This window comes from Schistocerca americana, unplaced genomic scaffold, assembly GCF_021461395.2.
Source record: "Schistocerca americana isolate TAMUIC-IGC-003095 unplaced genomic scaffold, iqSchAmer2.1 HiC_scaffold_31, whole genome shotgun sequence".
Taxonomy (NCBI): domain Eukaryota; kingdom Metazoa; phylum Arthropoda; class Insecta; order Orthoptera; family Acrididae; genus Schistocerca; species Schistocerca americana.
Genome location: NW_025726027.1, coordinates 3,354,506 through 3,377,364, shown reverse-complemented (window position 1 = coordinate 3,377,364; position 22,859 = coordinate 3,354,506). Strand labels below are relative to the sequence as shown.

General features: G+C 45.4%; 1 protein-coding gene across 1 annotated transcript in view; it reads right to left on the bottom strand.

Annotated features, from left to right (window-relative positions):
- Positions 1–22,859, bottom strand: part of LOC124579507 (vicilin-like seed storage protein At2g18540) — a gene marked incomplete at its 5' end in the record, with an annotated part of 187,528 nt that overhangs the window by 164,483 nt on the left and 186 nt on the right. Inside the window, one exon of the mRNA XM_047131247.1 lies at positions 22,256–22,340. Coding sequence (XP_046987203.1) covers positions 22,256–22,340 — 85 coding nt within the window. The remainder of the gene's footprint in view (positions 1–22,255; positions 22,341–22,859) is intronic.

Below are 22,859 nucleotides of genomic sequence, written 5' to 3'. Positions count from 1 at the left end.
CTGGTGGACTGCAGCATGTAGAGATGCTTTACGTGCTCGTCGACGTGCTTTATGCACCTTTAAACGCCACCCTACAGTGGCGAATTGTATCAATTATAAACGATTATATGCGCAGTGCCGTTATATTATTAAAGAAAGCAAGAAAGCCAGCTGAGCTGCTTTCACAAGCACCTTCAACAGTTCTACTCCTTCTGTTGTCTGGGGTAGCCTGCGTCGGCTATCTGGCACTAAGGTCCACTCACCAGTTTCTGGCTTGACGGTCGCGAATGACGTCCTTGCGGCCCCTGAGGATGTTTCCAATGCCTTCGGCCGCTTTTTCGCAGAGGTTTCGAGCTCCTCTCATTACCACCCTGCCTTCCTCCCCCGAAAACAGGCAGAGGAGGCTAGGCCACCTAACTTCCGCTCCTCGAATCGTGAAAGTTATAATGCCCCATTCACCATGTGGGAACTCGAAAATGCACTTGCCCGGTCACGGTCCTCCGCTCCAGGGCCTGATTCTATTCATATTCAGGTGCTGAAGAACCTTTCTTCTGCGGGTAAGGGTTTCCTTCTTCGTACTTATAATCGCATCTGGATTGAGGGAAATGTTCCCGCATGCTGGCGTGAGTCTATTGTTGTACCGATTCCTAAGCCGGGGAAGGACAAGCACTTGCCTTCCAGTTATCGACCTATCTCGCTTACCAGCTGTCTCTGTAAGGTGATGGAGCGAATGGTTAACTCTCGTTTGGTTTGGCTGCTTGAATCTCGACACCTACTTACCAATGTACAATGTGGAGTTCGTAGGCGCCGGTCTGCTGTTGACCATTTGGTTACCTTGTCGACCTTCACTATGAATAACTTCTTGCGGAAGCGCCCAACCGCGGCTGTGTTCTTTGATTTGGAGAAGGCTTACACCTGTTGGAGGGCGGGTATTCTCCGCACCATGCATACATGGGGCCTTTGCGGTCGCCTCCCTCTTTTTATTTGTTCCTTTTTAATGGATCGACAGTTCACGGTACGTGTGGGTTCTGTCCTGTCAGAAACCTTTCGCTAGGAGAATGGGATGCCACAGGGCTCAGTTTTGAGCGTCGCTCTGTTCGCCATAGCGATCAATCCAATAATGGATTGCCTCCCAGCTGATGTATCAGGCTCCCTTTTCGTGGACGATTTTACCATCTGTTGCAGCGCGCAGCGCACATGTTTCCTGGAGCGCTGTCTTCAGCGTCCTCTTGACCATCTTCACTCCTGGAGTGTCGCAAATGGCTTCCGTTTTTCTGCAGAGAAGACGGTCTGTATTAACTTCTGGCGCTAGTTTCTCCCACCGTCTTTACGACTCGGTCCTGTTGCTCTCCCATTCGTGGAGACAACAAAAATTTTAGGTCTTACATTTGACAGAAAACTTAGCTGGTCTCCACATGTCCTATTTGGCTGCCCATTGTACCCGTTCTCTAAATGTCAGTGTTCTCAATGGTATGTCGTGGGGAGCGGATCAGTCCTACTTCGCCTATTCGGTCGATTGTCCGCTCCAAGCTGTATTATGGGAGCTTCGTATACTCCTCTGCACAGCTGTCCATCTTACACAGCCTCAACTCCATACAACATCGGGGTTTACGTCTTGGGATCGGAGCGTTTTACACTAGTCCCATCGAGAGTCTTCATGCTGAAGCCGGTGAATTGCCACTCACCTACCGGCGCGATATACTGCTTTGAGGGTATGCCTGTCGGCTACTGTCAGTGCCCGACCACCCGTCTTATCATTCCTTTTTTGACGACTCTCTCGACCGTCAATACTGGTTGTATGTCTCTGCCCCGCTACCCCCTGCTGTTTGCTTTCGTTGCCTCCTTCAACACCTTGATTTTTCACTTCCTGCAACCTTTAGAGTGGGCGAGAGCCGCACATCACCTTGGCTCCAGGCTCAGGTTCGCGTTCACCTTGACCTCAGCTCGCTCCCAGAGGAGGTTACCCCCGGTTCGGTATACCACTCCCATTTTGTCGAACTTTGTTCGAAGTTCATTAATATGACCGTCATTTATACAGAAGGCTCTAAGACCAATGACGGGGCTGGGTGTTCTTTTATTGTTGGGGCACAAAGTTTCAAATACCGGCTCCATGGCCATTGTTCGGTCTTCACAGGTGAGCTCTTTGCCCCCCTACCAGGCTGTTATTTACATCTGCCGCCACCGACATTCTGCTTATGTCATCTGCTCTGATTCCCCTGAGCGCCATCCAGAGCCTCAGTGATCCGTATCCAGTTCACCCTTTCGTGCACCAGATCCAACGCTCTCTTCAGCAGCTGGTGGACGACGGTTCTCCGGTTAGCTTTATGTGGGTTCCTGGCCATGTCGGTATCCCTGGGAACGAAGCTGCAGATGCCGCGGCCAAGGGTGCGGTCCTCCAGCCTCGGAAAGCTTCTTGTTGCGTCCCTTCATCAGATTGTAGCAGGGTCATTTGTCAGCGCATTTTGTCGCTGTGGCATGCCGTTTGGGCTGCACTTACGTACAACAAGCTTTGGGCCTTGAAACCTCTTCCCGCGGCTTGGACGTCCTCCTCACGCCCTTCTCGGCGGGAGGAGGTAGTTTTGGCCCGGTTACGAATTGGACACTGCCGGTTCAGCCATCACCATCTGCTCACGGCTGCGCCGGCGCCGTTCTGTCCATGGCGGTCCACCACATTTTAACGTCCTGTCCAGATTTTAATACACTGCATCTTGATCTTGGCCTACCATGTACTCTAGATGCCATTTTAGCGGATGACCCAGGAGCAGCTGCTCGCGTACTTCATTTTATCAACTTGACAAACCTGTCTAAGAACATTTGATTATGCTGTTTTTAATCCTATGCCTGTCAATCTGTCTTTTATCATGTTTTCCATTTAGTTGCTGTTTTAAACTTGTGCCTCGCGGTGCATTCCTAACATAGTCTGGGCGCTAATGACCATTGAAGTTGTGCGCCCTAAAACCACAAAAAAAAAACAAAAAAAGAGCCGTCTACCCCATCTAACATTTTCTGCAGTAACTGGTACTTGGGTTTAAGCAGTGTTTCAGAGTAGACGAAAAGGTGCTTGAAGCGGACTCAGTCTGTGTGTGTTAACACAGCCATCAAGACATTTGTCTAACCACAGTTGGAAGGACCTACAATTATAGCTCGTATGCTGTTGTGAAGGAGTGCTCCATTCTTCTTCTTCTTCTTCTACTACTACTACTACTACTACTACTTGGTCTTCTGGTCTTGATCATCACAGGACCAGTCACCAACAATAAAGTCCTTGCAGCAAGTGTGCATCACCCAGCCTGCCATGATACCTATTGTGCTATGTACTGGCGTGCAATAGGCTTTTATATGATAAATAGTGTGTGTGTGTGTGTGTGTGTGTGTGTGTGTGTGTGTGTGTGTGTGTGTGTGTGTGTGTAGCCACTATAGTGCAATCACCTTACGAACTGAACTAAAACGGCTACACGACAGAATGAATTCCACATGGTGTATTTAAAGGGAAGTGTGTCACATACATTAACGTACATTAAGGTGTACTAAAGTGCATTAACAATTGTGACATTTTTGTCTAGAGAAATAAAAAAGACAAAGAGAAAGTTAATATTATAAATATATTTATTTACTCGAGACATAAAATTATGATCAGCATGGAAAACAATAAGTTCATTCTTTTTCAAATGGTGCAACAGAAGTACAGTATTTCGAAAAGAGTTGTTTCTTATATCCCTCAAATTAAGCAAATGTATCTCATAATGTTATAGACCCATTGAAATAGTTGGGTATGCCATCAGTAAATTTGAGTTCAATATTCACAACACTTATTTGAGGAATAGCACAAGACTTCGGCGCTGCCGTTATACAGGTGCTAAGACAATGGTCTATATCTTCTATGTGAATGCTACATGTCTGAAGCCAGTTAATGATGTTACTGTATACAGCTTGAACTCATGGGCGCCATCTATTTAGTACTAGTTACTGCCATGTCTAGATTGAATAAGTTATCAACAGTCGAGTGCTGCATGAAAATACTATGACCCCCAGCACATTTGATATCCTCTCTACTTCGACGATCATCAGTTATTTTGCTCCCCAAATAGCAAAACTCCTTTACTACTTTAAATGTCTCATTTCCTAATCTAATTCCCTCAGCATCACCCGACTTAATTCGACTACATTCCGTTATCCTCGTTTTGCTTTTGTTGATGTTCATCTTGTACCCTCCTTTCATGACACTGTCCATTCCGTTCAACTGACCTTACAAGTCCTTTGCTGTCTCTGACAGAATTACAATGTCATCGGCAAACCTCAAAGTTTTTTTTTCTTGTCCATGGATTTTAATACCTACTCCGAAATTTTCTTTTGTTTCCTTCACAGCTTGCTCAATATACAGATTGAATAACATAAGTGATAGGCTACAACCCTGTCTTACTCCTTTCCCAACCACTGCTTCCCTTTCATGCCCCTCGATTCTTATAACTGCCATCTGCATTATCATACTCTTCTATAAATGATGTAGTGAAATGTGGCTAGTCCTCCCTCAAATGTCTACATCCTTCACATTCATCTTGATGATCAAACATGTGACGATGCTTTGACGGTGACAACACAGCAAAGACTGAATGTGCACCGCCAATCAGGTCATCTGAGTGGTGAAACAAAATAAGTCGCCGTCCTTGATGACAGTAGTTGAGTGGACGTGACGCAGTTGGCCTTCTTTCCAACAAAATTCAAACTTCCCGCCAAAATCCGACATCTTGAATGACGCCCTCTGCTGGTGGCTATGTGACTTAGCCAGTTGGACCTCGTGGCGAACACACCTGCATGATATTGTTGAAGTAATAATAAAGACAAGTCAAGTTTTACTGCCATTATTGTGCTGGAATTTGAGCTTGCCGCCATTTTCTACGGGGTTGGGGGTTAGTTTAGTGGACGTACCCCAAGTGGTCTATTTTCCTGCCATTTTCGTGGTGTGATGCATTATCCTGCTGGAATTTGAATTTCCAACCAATTTTTTTTCTGGAGGGTTAGGTTAGTGGAGGTAGCGCAATTGACCTATCTTCCAGCCAAAATTCAAACTTCTCACCAAATTCCGCCAACTTGGATGACGTCATGCGCTGTTGCTAAGTCTAGAGCCGCCATCTTGGATGACGTCATCGCCGTCATTTTGAATAAATTTGCAACAATGGCATGTCGGATATAACATACCTTGTCCCCCTACTGTTGGTATCCATGTAAATGAGGCAGCCGATATAGTAGGCAATGCTACAGTCTCCCTTCCTCAGCCCACTGTTCGCGTGGTGCCCTTCACCGATCTGCATTGTGTCTTATTTCGTCGTGTTGCTCTTTTATGGCACGCTCATTGGTCTACACTTCCCGCTAATAAATTGCGGGATGTGAAACCTCTTCTCAGTGCTCAGACATCTTTCTCCCGAACTTGTCATCTGGAGGAGGTAATTTTAACTAGACGCTGGATAGGGGACTGACTTTTTCGCCATTGACATCTTTTAAGTGGCGATGCTCCCCCACTTTATCCCCACTGCTCTCAACTGTGGATGGTGAGACACCTTTTTCTTGAGTGCCCCTATTTTACTCCACTACAAGCCCATCTACAGCTGTCGCCTGATATGCCTTCCATTTTAGATGATGACACGCGCTCAGCTGATCGTGCCTTCGAGCTTATCAGTGTCAATGAGATCACGTCGGTCATTTGAAACTCTTTTTGGGAAAAACAACCCCCTCTCCTACAGTGGTTTCCTAAGTTTCCCTTTGGTTTTTTAGTTTCCCCTCTTTTTGAGTTTAGCTTTCATTGCTGCAGATTTCCCATTTGGTTTTTGTACCCTTCCCTAAGTCGCAGAGTGGGCGCTAATGACCGTAGCAATTTTGCGCCCTAAAACTGTAACAAGATAAACTGTAAAATGAAAAAAACTACTTCCTTAAGACATCGATTCCCTGTGATACATGCACAATATAGTTTCGCAGAGGTGTATGGCATCCTCTGTTCATATCCGATCACGGTTTAGAAATTATACTATGCCTGCATCAGTCCCATACAAAATGATCTTTAGTAACGGAGAATACCTCTCACAAGGAAACTGACCAACGCATAGCAACGATGTTCGACATGTGAAATTACAAGACATGCCGCCACTAAATCTGTAAACAGAACATCTGTCAAGCAGATGTATCCATGGGAATTCAGTATCTCACAAACTGCCACTAACATAGAATCAATGTAATTATGAAACTGAAGACTCGATTTTATGCCAAAGATGCGGCAGGTTAATGGAGTACCTTGCAAATATCTTCGTTCATCTAGAGGAAAGTGCCGAAACAAGATGGGCGTGTTTCGTCGTCGTCGTCATACCCACACACATGAGATGGAACTCCTCTGATGGCAGATCTGCTGTTAAAGATCGCGAGTAGATAGTGCTCTAAGCCTCAAACATAACATACAGTTGAATACGAGTCGAACACAGGTTATGCCACACAACTGATGCACCCTAACAGAAGGGAAAAAATTTTTTAAATGATCTGACGCAACATCTTCCTATCTCTAGAATGCATCTACCATTCAATCATCTACCATTAGATCATACTTCGTTACAAACTCATCTCAACCGGTCATTCCATCCACTTTCTGTCATCCTGCACGGTTGCAAGTAAGTTTAGGCGCAGATAGAAAGCTACAAACACAAACAAATCTTCACAAGCATCCCATACTTAGGCATAGTATCACAAAAAGTAGCTAACTTATTAAAAAAATATTAAAATATTTTTCTCCATAAACGGCAAACTTGGATACCACTTACCTCACGCAGGGAACACAAACAAGCCAATAACATAACACAGTGGAATATATAAATTACAATGTAACAGTTGCCCTGCATTTTACATAGGAAAAACTGGAAGAACCTTCCACACACGGTATAAAGAACACACCGACACCTTTCGACTACACCATTTTGAAAAATCTACAATAACTAACAACATGTATATTAATAAACAGACTTGACGACATCCACAACAGCCTAACTGTACTTCACACAGAACCCAACAGTAAAAAATTTAATCTACTAGAACACTTAGAAATAATTCTACACAAAGAAAAATGTTCCGAAAACTTGTTGAATGAACAAACAGAGTTTAACAGCCACAATTTTTTACACCTTCAAAAGTTTATTTTTTCCTGAGAAATCAAATCCATAATAGTACGAACAGCTGACAACCTACAACATGGTGCCAAATAATTATTTTAATAACACCTGTGTACTAATACTATCACGTTATCTTCTGTGAAACAAGAAAATCGATTATATTTATAAGTAGAACATCTGTATGAACGAGAATCTGTGGCAGGTTTACGTTCTGCTACTACAATGTGCGAGAAAGTGTGTGACTATGTATATATCCCAGTATGTACTGCAAAATTAAAGACGTATATTGTGTATACCAACTGCACAACAGAAGCAGACATCATACAATGTTAAACTGTAAGTTATTTTCATATTATTAACGCTGTTAAACTTACATCTAGAATATACCATGTTGTAACAGAAAAATGTAATATCAACAGGCAAACAACTAAAAAACCTAATGTAAATCGCTAAAAAGCACCTGCAGATGAGCCTCCAGTGCTCGAAATGCATAGTGCAGTAAATAAACGCAACTTGTGACTGAAGGCGGTTTGTTCTTCATTTTATTAAAGAATTCTTCCAATATGAGATGGCACCCTTGTCATCGATGGATTTCTTCTCCAGTGCGTTGTATGGAAGAATGGTGAAACACTTAAGTTAATGCTAACCAAATACGTTGAATACTTAAGAAGTGTGGTGGTCGATGGCTACCCAGAAGACTTGCCCACCAAGAGAATCAAATATGCTAAGCACCTCTGCCGAAACAAAAGACACACTACTCCTGAGGTCATATTTACCGAGCTAATGATGGTGACTATGACTCAGGAGCAGTTCCTTTCCAGAAATAAAGTACATCTCATTAGCTTGCTTATTTCGAGGCTCGAAGATGAAGGCTTCTCAGTAAGGCAAGCTACTGAAGACGCAGACCACCTAATTGTTGCCACAGTGCTTGAGGTTTCACAGGAGCATGAGAAGGTTGTGGTTGTTGGTGAGGATACGGACCTTCTCATCATGCTCAATGCCCTAGCCACACCATCAGCAAATATATATTTCTTGAAACCTGGAAGAGGAAAGACCTCATCAAAAGTATTTGATTCTAACAATTTCAAACTGGCAAAGATCAGGTCACTCATATTTCTTTACCCCATAAGTGGATGTGACACAACTTCAGCACCCTTCGGTCGGGGCAAGAAGGAGGTGGTCAATCTACTGGTCAAAAATGTCTTCTGGAAGATATCATACCTTTCTGAGAGCATGACACTCAAGCTGAAGCTATTGTCGAAGCTGACCTCCGATTTACGGAGGTATGGCAGGAGAGACTTAAGACAACTTGCGATTCGACCTTTTTTCCAAAGCGATTATGAAATTCAGATTCACCCTAGCATCCCTACCACCAACGTCGGAAGCAGATCGCCAGCATTGCTTGTGGACCTACTTACAAGTACAAATGTGGATAGGACACCAGATGGATCCGCTCCTCTGGGGATGGCAGGCTTCAGAGTTTGTCTTGGCCTCATTCCTACCTCCAAAGAACCAGCTCTAAAGAACCAGCTCCACAGTCTCTTCTCTCAACAAGACAGTCAAACGTTGACGTATGTGAAATTTGTGTACATACCTACTTTTACCTTCTCATCTCATACATTCACGTAAAATTCTGTAATTACGAAATATAATAATCACTACTTAATTTCAAGGAGTGTCTCTCTCTTTTTGTATCCTTCATATCAGTTGAATGGGTATCACTATATTATATTGAGGGTTACGAACGGATACCACGTACCTGACAAGACAAATTTCACAGGGGAGCTAAAAAATAACCTTTAATAAAAATTTTGATTGTTTTGATTTTTTATTTAGAGATAATCGCTTATTACTCACAGGTTGTGCATTGTATTTTTTGCATCATTTTGTTATAACATGCATTTTTCCACTTGCAATTTTTTTGAGTCAGAACTTTCTCTGACATCTGTCAGATACGAGGTCTCAGTTCTTAACCCTCGACATATGAAAAACTTTAATATTTTTCAAATTTTACAAAATTTTAGTATTTTATTCTATTACTATATTACATAAGTACAAGACAATTGGTTGCTATAGTTCTGTGTTTAAAAGACTGTACATAAGAATTACTGAAGAACTACATTTGAAATTGATGAGAAATGGTCCAAATTTAATGAGGAGCAGTACACAAATGGGTGGTTCAATAAATTCACTTTTGGTTTCATCGAATGCCAAATTTCTCCCTCCATATCTTTTTTTGTGAACGACACTATTGATAGGTGGGTTAGTTTCTACGATAATACCAAAAAACAGAGGTTAAAACGAAAAATTTTTATGAATATGTGAAATTGGTCCAATTTTGAAGAACACTAGTATGGAAACGGGTGGTCCAAGAAATATACGGATGGTCTCGTTCAATGCAGAGTTTCATGCCCTACAATTTTTAATTGCACTATGTTTTCGATTTGTGAGTCATTTACGAGATATAACCACGAAACCGAAAAATACCACTTTCTCGGGTACATTTTTGGCCCCCCGCACTTTTCCACAACTCGGCAGTGGGGGAAAACCTAGGATAGTCATACTGGGACACAAACGAAGCCATTAAAACAATAAAATTTTTGTAGCAATTATTTCCGATTGGAATGCTAATTCTACTGGACTAATTGTAAATACTGTTTGTTAGGGTGTGTGTGGCAACGGCGCAGTGCCGTATCACGCGAATGAACGCCACAATAGATAATAACATATGCACTAACCGTCGCATGCAGACGGCCGACATAGTAACCAAAATATTGGACATTGATTTACTCCAGGGTATAACTGCTCTCGGAACACAATTCATAGGTTGCAATCACATTCTAGGAAACTGTCGATGAATAACAATGACAGAAATAATGGACGCAGTATATCGGGACAAAACACGGGGCCTGCGCCTAACTGGACGCCACCCCCGCAAAATCATGCCGTGAGCACTTTAGAGGTGTCCCAGGAATGGTCCTCAAGCAACGCTGGTGGGTCATACTAAAACCGCCCCCATCGTACTCACTACGACCGTCAGAAAGGGGGGCGAGTGGAAGTGATAGACGGCATGAAGAGCAGTGGCAGCTGTTGGGTAAGAGCACAAGAGCACATGAACACCGTACCATTTGGCACCTTGCTGATTTATTGGTTATTTTTCTTTGAACGCTTTAAACATAATGTAGATGGGGTAACCCGAAATAAATGACACCTACCGCGCTACGCTACATTGTTCCCCTGACTCAGTGAAACTGAAACTTTGGATCACGATAACGGGCGCACATTCACGGGCCGAATACATACGGATTTGATAAGCAATGTGCACAGTTCACAGCACTCATCTACAAGTTTACATCAATGCCAACAGGTGACAGCGCACTGCAGCAGTCGTTTGCTTGGCATAAATCCCACTAGGCAGTTGGCACACTGCACAGATACGCCAATTCACCCGCTATATGGTAACATTAGATCGGACATTGGTGTATTTTATACACTCCTGGAAATGGAAAAAAGAACACATTGACACCGGTGTGTCAGACCCACCATACTTGCTCCGGACACTGCGAGAGGGCTGTACAAGCAATGATCACACGCACGGCACAGCGGACACACCAGGAACCGCGGTGTTGGCCGTCGAATGGCGCTAGCTGCGCAGCATTTGTGCACCGCCGCCGTCAGTGTCAGCCAGTTTTCCGTGGCATACGGATCTCCATCGCAGTCTTTAACACTGGTAGCATGCCGCGACAGCGTGGACGTGAACCGTATGTGCAGTTGACGGACTTTGAGCGAGGGCGTATAGTGGGCATGCGGGAGGCCGGGTGGACGTACCGCCGAATTGCTCAACACGTGGGGCGTGAGGTCTCCACAGTACATCGATGTTGTCGCCAGTGGTCGGCGGAAGGTGCACGTGCCCGTCGACCTGGGACCGGACCGCAGCGACGCACGGATGCACGCCAAGACCGTAGGATCCTACGCAGTGCCGTAGGGGACCGCACCGCCACTTCCCAGCAAATTAGGGACACTGTTGCTCCTGGGGTATCGGCGAGGACCATTCGCAACCGTCTCCACGAAGCTGGGCTACGGTCCCGCACACCGTTAGGCCGTCTTCCGCTCACGCCCCTACATCGTGCAGCCCGCCTCCAGTGGTGTCGCGACAGGCGTGAATGGAGGGACGAATGGAGACGTGTCGTCTTCAGCGATGAGAGTCGCTTCTGCCTTGGTGCCAATGATGGTCGTATGCGTGTTTGGCGGCGTGCAGGTGAGCGCCACAATCAGGACTGCATACGACCGAGGCACACAGGGCCAACACCCGGCATCATGGTGTGGGGAGCGATCTCCTACACTGGCCGTACACCACTGGTGATCGTCGAGGGGACACTGAATAGTGCACGGTACATCCAAACCGTCATCGAACCCATCGTTCTACCATTCCTAGACCGGCAAGGGAACTTCCTGTTCCAACAGGACAATGCACGTCCGCATGTATCCCATGCCACCCAACGTGCTCTAGAAGGTGTAAGTCAACTACCCTGGCCAGCAAGATCTCCGGATCTGTCCCCCATTGAGCATGTTTGGGACTGGATGAAGCGTCGTCTCACGCGGTCTGCACGTCCAGCACGAACGCTGGTCCAACTGAGGCGCCAGGTGGAAATGGCATGGCAAGCCGTTCCACAGGACTACATCCAGCATCTCTACGATCGTCTCCATGGGAGAATAGCAGCCTGCATTGCTGCGAAAGGTGGATATACACTGTACTAGTGCCGACATTGTGCATGCTCTGTTGCCTGTGTCTATGTGCTTGTGGTTCTGTCAGTGTGATCATGTGATGTATCTGACCCCAGGAACATGTCAATAAAGTTTCCCCTTCCTGGGACAATGAATTCACGGTGTTCTTATTTCAATTTCCAGGAGTGTAGATATACTGGCAAAAAACACCTACTTTGTGAGATTCTGAATGAGATACAGTACATTAAGTTCTGGATTTTATCCTACAGTAATCCATTTGAGGCACTCAGAACCATAAAGCACATCATCGTCAATTGTGAGTGTAGAGCATTTATTCAATGCTTCTGAAATCTGTTGACCTTTCGGTGGGTCAGGTTTATCGGCACTGTAGGCCCACATTACATGTATATCTGAACATTCAAGAAAAGCTGTCTCACTGGTTTCTCTGATATTCACTTAAATTTGGGGGTCAAGGACAGTGTCCTTTTGGCCCTCGTGGCTCTCAGCACCTTATTCGTGTTCTGGTCAAGTGACCTCATTGGTAGATGGCACTAGTTGAATTTAATAATTTCTGTGAAAGGCAGTGTGTGTTTGGAGTTGGCTGTTTACTGCGCAGGAATCGGCTTTCTTGTGCAGTGCCAACATCAGTTTTGTTGAACCTGTCGTAATGAGCGTACAGCATTGTGAGCCGGGAGTCCCCCATTTGGGGAAGTTCGGCAGCCGAGGGCAAGTGCTTACTGCATTCGACGCCCACATTGGGCTAAATGATAGTGACACAAAACCCAGTCCCCAAATGGAGAAAAATCTTCTGCTCCAGCTGGGAATCCAACCTGGGCCCCTTGAACCTGTATTAAACGCTAACAGAAAACAGAATCACCAGGAAAAGGAAGCAGGGCCTCTCAGACGACATTCGTTGTTTGAGAAAGTGAGGAAATCAAATAAGCGTGACTAGAAGCGAACATTCAACAAAGAAGTGTATAATATGCATAAGCTGTGTGCGTGCATCGTAATAATTCCCGATTATCGGCCTGGAAATCAATTCATTAACTAATACATGAATTGTACATGCATGAATTGTACATGCATGAATTGTACATGCATGAATTGTACATGCATGAATTGTACATGCATGAATTGTACATGCATGAATTGTACATGCATGAATTGTACATGCATGAATTGTACATGCATGAATTGTACATGCATGAATTGTACATGCATGAATTGTACATGCATGAATTGTACATGCATGAATTGTACATGCATGAATTGTACATGCATGAATTGTACATGCATGAATTGTACATGCATGAATTGTACATGCATGAATTGTACATGCATGAATTGTACATGCATGAATTGCACATTTTTCAGAAAAACTAAAAAAGGCGCGAAAACTGCCACTTCCACAAATATATGAAATGGAGAGTAGTGAAAGACTAAACATTGTTTCATTCTTGCCATTAACTGCACTAAATAATATACAAAATAACAAAATTCCACATACATAAATTTTTTCAGACAAGTTGAAAATTATTATTATTATAGACAGCGGCGGAAGTTGTACAAATATCTTGATAAGCATAACTGTTTTACAGTAGATGCTGTTAATTTCACACTTGTGTATTTAACTGACTTTAAAAATTTGTGACCACCCCGAACATACACCTACGAGGAAACCTGATGAAAAGTTTCGTATGCTACGATATAAAGAGGATACAGATATTCGAGAAGAACTGTGAGGAGATTTTAAATCGTGCATGAAACTTAAAGAACTAGTTCAGGCAGCTGTGAATGCTGTAGTGGAGAGCATACCCACGACAGTTGTACTGGACAGAGGACCAGGTATTAACGTCCGTGACGTGAAATTTTCAAAAGTGTAACTAGTAAATCTAGTGTACCGATAATGCCATTCCAAAACTGTGTAGTCTCCGGTGCTACTGGTGCCAAGGGACAATTAGTTAGGTGACTGTGGAACGTGAGGTCCGAACAGTAGTATCATCTACATAATGTGTGCACATAATTTCCCTAATAGTCATAGTTGAATATTTGCATGGAAGTAAGGCGCTGCACGAATTTCAAAAAAGTTTGCATTGAAAAACAAGAGTCGCTATGATGTTAACTTTCGGTGCATACTACATTATATTATAGCGGTGTATTAAATTTAGCTAACATACTGAATTTTTGTTTAGACTTGGGACTTGGTGTCTATCATGGATCTCGAAAAAACTGCTCTGACGTATCAATGAAGCCACAGTGTAATATCAACATCATCTCTTATATTTCCTCAACTGTTTGAGATATCGAAATGAGATTTTGGCAAATGATAAAACGCAAAGAGACTATTTTTCCTTATGTTTATTATGCAGAACTTCATTTACCGTGTTATTCCACGAACTGGACTTTCTCGAAGAAAGCACATGCTATAGGTTTCGGAACAATATTAGACAGTACACGTTTATATTTATACCGCGGGTGTGGTTTTTCATAAGCTACCGATCTTACTTTTCCTCAGTTCCTTACTTCAACTTCATGAGCCACTGTTTCGGAATTCTCTCTGCACAACATGTTTGTGAGGTGAAACTGTAAACTCTGCTGTGCTCTGGCAAAAGAAGCAGGTTTTAACAGGGCAACAAGTGAAAAGTACAGGTATTATTAAAATTCGGCACTCATGATGCTTCTCTGAAAATTACAAATGGTTAATAAACCAGGCGAAAACCAATTCAGCGGAATTCTTTTTTGATATTAACGAAAGCAGAGGTGGCAGAGCTTTTCGAATGGTCACCATACAAGTGAGGGCTCCACTTAATACTAAACGAAAATTTTGAGCGTACGCTTCAGTTTAGAACGCACTCCCCCTCCAGCGCTGTGGAGTTCCTCTACAGGGCGTGCCCGTAACCCCCACCACCACCACTACCACTCTCCCCAAACGTGCCCAGCCGTTCGCGCAGCATTATTCGGCGCGGGCTCAACGTTTCTCACTGTCAAGAATTTGTCTGTTTCCTGTCTGGTAGGCATGGGATTTCTGCGAAGAGGGGACGCAAAGATCGACCATCTGAACGGAACAAGTTGTAAGTTTCTTAAGGAAAACATCATGTCATGGTAGGTATTGCGAAAAAGTGAAGGCCAATGTCTCAAACTGATAAAAACTAAGGCTCTGTCCACTAGTAGTGGGCAGTACTGTGTTCATAATGCACTAGAATGTCAGAATACAGGAGATGCCATGGATATTTTATCCCATATTCAAACGAAAATAGGCGAATCAGGGCATTTAACAGAACAACAAAAGGCTGAACTAGCTGATTTGCTGAATAAATATTCAAATGTCTTACCGCATAATCCTGGTATCAAGGGGTACGAATATCATGCGCACGTAGTCCCTTATGAGATGTATCATAGGCGCAAACTAAGTTGACACTGCGCGCAGTGGCAACTGTAATTGCGAAATGCCTTCAGGTCAATCACACCAGTCATGCGCCGACTACCAACTTCGTCTGCACATACAGTACTGTCATGTGACATATTGCTTTCCCTGGGCCTAAGGAAAGGTGGTGCAATTTCTATTGCATATATAGTATTAATAGTTAGGATGGCATTTTGTAGTCAGTCCGGCGAATTTCTCTTCTAAAAATGAAAAAAAACTTTTCTAATTTTAAAGCATGATCCTTCAAAGTTAAGTGAACCTCTTGTAATTATAGATATAAATATTTCTGTTTAATTCATGACAGTCTCGGACAGATGATCGGCTGTACTAATCTCATGGACTAATGTATATATGCAAATATATTTGTATAACAACTGATCAAGATTTGGACACAAGCTTTGAAGCAGTAGAAGTACGCTTTGTTTCATGGTTTAACCACAGTGGCGTGTAAAGCTAGGAATTTTAAATATGTTCTGAACAGTACAATAGTTAATTCAAAATAATTTGGGAAAGTACTAATTTATGACAGATACATGGTATGGGAATGAATATTAAAATGTACACCATAAAATCACACTTTTACTGTAAGCACAACCAGTATGGGTAGGATATACCAGCAAGCAAGAGAAATAAAAATCTTTAGCTATGCAAGCAAGGCACAAATCTGTAATTGTGTATGGCTTATGTTTAGCTTATTTTTACAAACGTAGTTGCTAAGTTTTGGCAGGAGCCAGTAATTATTTTCTTGTGAATTTTTCTACATAAATAAAGCAAGCACATAGTACTAATACAAAAATCTAGGAAATGAGTTGCTTATTGAGTCTTGTCAATCTCGTAGTTACACAAAATTTCTCTTTGTGTGTGTGTCTGGATGCCCATGTTTGATTCGCGCACGCGGCGGACGGTTTATTTACCCATTTTTTTCCTGTGGTAATTTTCGCTTATTGCGTAGACACCGTAATTTCTATGGAAGTAAAGGTCGTATAGCGATGCCATGTACGAAAAGAAAAAAGTTTTTCTTTTATGAAATATATTTCACATGTAAACATCAGGCCACTAAACCAAGTAACTAAGTACATGAGCGAGTACTATGAGAACATATAAATCTTGTTACATAGCTCCACCGCTAAAATAAAAAAAGAGAGATATTAATATACAAATAATTCAAGTGTTGTATTAAGCTTCACCTTGCATGAGAACAAAATACTTGCACAGCAACTATTTGATTGTCAACGGACACAGAAGCTCCTGAGAAAAGAGACACAATGATTCTGTAGATAGTGCAGTTTAAAACCCACTGTGGAACTCAGCACATACTGAAAGGCTACGCAAGCATAAGCAAATACAACATGTGAAAGCCCATAGTAGTACGTGAATCTGTACTCACCTCTGCTGCGTCGGATTATGGAGGTAATCGGATGAAGTATGCACGAACGCTTTTAACCAAGTGTATCTTCATAAGTGTTCTCGCACCGAACCACAAATAAACGCGTCTGATAAACGTGGTACTAACAAAGCGAACTGCTGTCTGCCGTTGTGGTATTCAGTAACAGTGCTTAACAAGTCCACAATTGTCACGTATGGTTGTGCGCGTTTAAAGTACAAAAACTTCAAGGACTGAATAAATAACCTGTGCCCTACAAGAACGCTAAACTACCGTTTGTCGTAGACAGTTTTATAATATGATTCGCTGAGAGCTGAACTATGTGCAACAGGCTAACAGTAATTCTGTAGTGTACTGTGTAGTGGATGTCATGCAGCGCTCTGACCGCTGACAGTGTTGCCAACAAGGAAACGTGTTCTTACTTTGAAATGAACGAACAGTAGTAACTGCGTATAAACTACATTAAACAACTGACTAGACAAATATGCTAAGCAAAACTCTTTTCAGTGCCGTATAGTGGATAACAAATGTTTTGTCTCTGTGATGCTGCACTTAATTTGTTTCGTATAAACGATGCTGAGGTGAAAAGCAGAAGCGCAGCCCGCGACACATCGTGCTAACCTTGGTACCAGCAGCAGGCATTTGTTCCTATGAAGCGGTTGGTGTAGCGGCAGAGCCGCAACAGAACAGATGATAGGAGCCGCCGACCGTGTGATGTGAGCTCCGTATCAATTACATAGAGAGTCGTATCAAATGAAATTTACAATTAAGGCTTCAACGCTGACTTGTATCACACTAAAGTTTAAGAACTTTACTGCAGTTTGTAAACTGTTGAGCCAAAAATAGCTCGGACTTGAAAACAATCAGTACAATAATATTGATAACATAATTAAAGCAAAACAATTTTGTGTGTAATTCTATTACGTAGCGGTTGTAAATATGAAGCAAACTTTATTTTAAACAAAACTGGATGGAAATTTTATCCCTCGCTGCGTTTTTTCCCGTTGGGAGGAATGGAAACAAAGTATAATGCCACGTAAACACAACTATTCACTTTTGCCTCAGTCAAATGTAAATATTGAAAAAAAGTTCTCATCCAATCCTGAAAACTAAGCCTTATAATAATGACAGTTTATTGATCAGTGCGCAAGTAAACTTTATTTGGTTATTATACAACTCAAGCAAATGAGAATATTTCTGAAAATAATTTGCCATCAGAAAATCATACATAACCAATACATTAAAAAAAGAGTAAAATTATTTTGAAAAATATTTAAACGAACAATTAAGTACTAGCTGGTAACTGATTGAATGCATAAAGTATGTTCTGTTCATCATATAACTTCATTCATTCATTCATTCATTGGGCTTACAACACATAATATATCCTCATCATCTGTGAAAGACGTTTATGCCTTGCCCCCAAAGTGATTTCAAAAACGTATTTATAGAAGTCTATTAATACTGTAATTTATAGTACCGAAAAATGTCTTCTGTTTTTTTTTTATACAAAGAAATGTTTTGTAATTAAAATCGTTTGGATAGACACTTGGTAAGTGAGCGAAGCGGCAAATGCAAAATACATAGTGACGGTGAAGAAATAAGCGATCGTTACGTACTTCATCTATCCTCGCCTGATGGTGGCGTTTTCTCTGTCGGATTCTACAGAGGGTAAGCATCTGCTCCTGTGGTCCTTCGTATTTAGTTAAACATACGATATTAAGGGAAATGTATGAATCGCGTTTATTTAGAAAAAGCACACCTCTTGAGTCCTGTGATAACAACTAGGATTATGTACGAATATTTCTGTCACTATTCACAGCCAGTAAATAAAACATAACTGAAGAATTGTTCGAGGGTAGAACCACCGGATATATTACGTGTCTTTCGTTACTTACTTGAATATCTCCAGGTCGAACCACTCAGAGATCAAATTGCCGATCATTTCTTTTCATTTGTTGCGTATATCTTTACATAAGAATAGTATTAAGCTGATCGGTCCATTAACGTGAGACAATGACACAGGTTGTCGTTTCAGTGGACTGGTGGTGTTCTGCTTCACGATGTTATTCGACGGTGATGTAAACAGATGCTCAATTTGCATCGGTTATCAGAAATACACTACTGGCCATTAAAATTGCTACACCAAGAAGAAATGCAGATGATAAACGGGTATTCATTGGACAAATATATTATACTAGATCTGACATGTGATTACATTTTCACGCAATTTGGGTGCATAGATCCTGAGAAATCAGTACCCAGAACAACCACCTCTGCCCGTAACAACGGCCTTGATACGCCTGGGCATTGACTCAAACAGAGCTTGGATGGCGTGTACAGGTACAGCTGCCCATGTAGCGTCAACACGATACCACAGTTCATCAAGAGCAGTGACTGGCGTATTGTGGGGAGCCTGTTGCTCGGCCACCATTGACCAGACGTTTTCAATCGGTGAGAGATCTGGAGAATGTTCTGGCCAGGCAGCAGTCGAACATTTTCTGTACCCAGAAACGCCCGTACAGGACCTGCAACAAGCTGTCGTGCATTATAATGCTGAAATGTAGGGTTTCGTAGGGATCGAATGAAGGGTAGAGCCACGGGTGGTAACACATCTGAAATCTAACGTCCACTGTTCAAAGTGCCATCAATGCGAACAATAGGTGACCGAGGCGTGTAACCAATGGCACCCCATACCATCATGCCGGGTGATACGCCAGTATGGCGACGATGAATACACGCTTGCAATGTGCGTTCACTGCGATGTCGCCAAACACGGATGCGGCCATCATGATGCTGTAAACAGAACCTGGATCCACCCGAAAAAATGACTTTTTGCCATTCGTGCACCCAGGTTCGTCGTTGAGCACACCATCGCAGGCGCTCCTGTCTGTGATGATGCAGCGTCAGGGATAACGGCAGCCATGGTCTCCGAGCTGATAGTCCATGCGGCTGCAAACGTCGTCGAACTGTTCGTGCAGATGGTTGTTGTCTTGCAAACGTCCCCATCTATTGACTCAGGGATCGAGACGTGGCTGCACCATCCGTTACAGTCATGCGGGTAAGCTGCCTGTCATCTCGACTGCTAGTGATACGAGGCCGTAGGGATCCAGCACGGCGTTCTATATTACCCTCCTGAACCCACCGATTCCATATTCTGCTAACAGCCATTGAATCTCGACCAACGCGAGCAGCAATGTCGCGATACGATAAACCGCAATCGCTACAGGCTACAGTCTGATCTTTATCAAAGTCGGAAATGTGATGGTACGCATTTCTCATCCTGAGACGAGGCATCACAACAACGTCTCACCAGGCAACGCTGGTTGACTGTTGTTTGTGTATGAGAAATCGGTTGGAAACTTTCCTCATGTCAGCACGTTGTAGGTGTCGCCACCGGCGCCAGCTTTGTGTGAATGCTCTGAAAAGCTAATCATTTGCATATCACAGCATCTGTCGGTTAAATTTCGCGTCTGTAGCACGTCATTTTTGTGGTGTAGCAATTTTAATGGCCAGTACTGTAATTAATTTCATTTTCTCATATTTTTTGCTTACGTTTGTCGTCTATGGTTTCCTCGCGCCCGACGCGGACGGGTACAACAGCCAATAAGTTTCTTACCGTGACATACTGGGAAAACTATGCTTACCAGTTTTCTCCCAGGATATTCTCATTCACTAAAAATTCAGAGAGAGGTGTGGGCTTCGTCACTACTCGGAGGTCGCAAAAGTCAAGGGATACCTCCTAAAATTGTCGGATCTCCTTCCGCCTGACGTAATGCAGCTATTGGATGTGACATGGACTGAACACGATGTTCGAAGTCCCCTGCAGAAATAATTAGCCATGCTGCCTCTATAGACGCCCATAATTGCGGGAGTGTTGCCATTGCAGGATTTCGTGCACGAACTGATCTGTCTGTATGTCCCCTAAATGGGATTCGTGTCAGGCGATCTGGGCAATCGAATCATTCGATCGAATTGTCCAGAATGTTCTTCAAACGAGTCACAGATAGTTGTGGCCCAATAACGTGGCGCATTGTAATCCATAGAAATTTGACCGTTATTTGGGACCTCGAAGTCCGTCAGTGGCTGCTGATGATATGCAAGTAGCCAAACATGTCCATTTACAGCCACTGATAGGTTCAATTGGTCCTGAGGACCCAGTCCGTCCCATGTAAACATAGCCTGCACCGTTACACCAGCTTGCACAACGCCTTGTTGACAACTTGGGTCTGTGGGGCCCAAGTCGAATCCTACCATCGGCTCTTATCAACTGAAATTGGGACTCATACGACCACGACACAGTTGTCCAGTCATTTAGAATCCAACTCAAATGGTCACTAGTCCAGGAGAGGCGCTGCAGGCGATGTTGTGGATACGTACGTGGCGAGCACGGGGCCCCGAGCCAGTGGCAGCCTTCTTTATCTCCAGGGATGCATCTCCTCTCTCCCTTCTCCTCTCCCTTCTCCTCTCCCTTCTCCTCTCCTCTCTCCCTTCTCCTCTCCCTTCTCCTCTCCCTTCTCCTCTCCCTTCTCCTCTCCCTCTCCCTCCCTTCTCCCCCCTCTCCCTTCTCTCCCTTCTCCCCCCTCTCCCTTCTCCCCCCTCTCCCTTCTCCCCCCTCTCCCTTCTCCCCCCTCTCCCTTCTCCCCCCTCTCCCTCCCTTCCCCCCCTCCCTCCCTTCCCCCCCTCCCTCCCTTCCCCCCCTCTCCCGCCCTTCCCCCCCTCTCCCCCTCCCTTCCCCCCTCTCCCCCCTCCCTTCCACCCCCTCTCCCCCTCCCTTCCACCCCCTCTCTCCCTCCCTTCCACCCCCTCCTCTCCCTCCCTTCCACCCCCTCCTCTCCCTCCCTTCCACCCCCTCCTCTCCCTCCCTTCCACCCCCTCCTCTCCCTCCCTTCCACCCCCCTCCTCTCCCTCCCTTCCACCCCCTCCTCTCTCCCTCCCTTCCACCCCCTCCCCTCTCCCTCCCTTCCACCCCCCCTCTCCCTCCCTTCCCCCCCTCTCCCTCCCTTCCCCCCCCCCTCTCCCTCCCTTCCACCCCCCCCTCTCCCTCCCTTCCACCCCCCCCCTCTCCCTCCCTTCCACCCCCCCCTCTCCCTCCCTTCCACCCCCCCCCTCCTCCCTCCCTTCCACCCCCCCCCTCTCCCTCCCTTCCACCCCCCCCTCTCCCTCCCTTCCACCCCCCCCCCCCCCCCTCTCCCTCCCTTCCACCCCCCCTCTCCCTCCCTTCCACCCCCCCCTCTCCCTCCCTTCCACCCCCCCTCTCCCTCCCTTCCACCCCCCCCTCTCCCTCCCTTCCACCCCCCACACCCTCCCTCCCTTCCACCCCCACCCCCTCTCCCTCCCTTCCACCCCCACCCCCTCTCCCTCCCTTCCACCCCCCCCCCCTCTCCCTCCCTTCCACCCCCCCCCCTCTCCCTCCCTTCCAACCCCCCCCCTCTCCCTCCCTTCCACCCCCCCCCCTCTCCCTCCCTTCCACCCCCCCCCCCCCTCTCCCTCCCTTCCACCCCCCCCCTCTCCCTCCCTTCCACCCCCCCCTCTCCCTCCCTTCCACCCCCCCCCCCCTCTCCCTCCCTTCCACCCCCCCCTCTCCCTCCCTTCCACCCCCCCCCTCTCCCTCCCTTCCACCCCCCCCCCCCCTCTCCCTCCCTTCCACCCCCCCCTCTCCCTCCCTCCCACCCCCCCCCCCCTCTCCCTCCCTTCCACCCCCTCCTCTCCCTCCCTTCCACCCCCTCCTCTCCCTCCCTTCCACCCCCTCCTCTCCCTCCCTTCCACCCCCTCCTCTCCCTCCCTTCCACCCCCTCCTCTCCCTCCCTTCCACCCCCTCCTCTCCCTCCCTTCCACCCCCTCCTCTCTCCCTCCCTTCCACCCCCTCCTCTCTCCCTCCCTTCCACCCCCTCCTCTCTCCCTCCCTTCCACCCCCTCCCCTCTCCCTCCCTTCCACCCCCTCCCCTCTCCCTCCCTTCCACCCCCTCCCCTCTCCCTCCCTTCCACCCCCCCTCTCCCTCCCTTCCCCCCCTCTCCCTCCCTTCCACCCCCCCCCCTCTCCCTCCCTTCCACCCCCCCCCCTCGCCCTCCCTTCCACCCCCCCCCCCTCGCCCTCCCTTCCACCCCCCCCCTCGCCCTCCCTTCCACCCCCCCCCCCCCTCTCCCTCCCTTCCACCCCCCCCTCTCCCTCCCTTCCACCCCCCCCTCTCCCTCCCTTCCA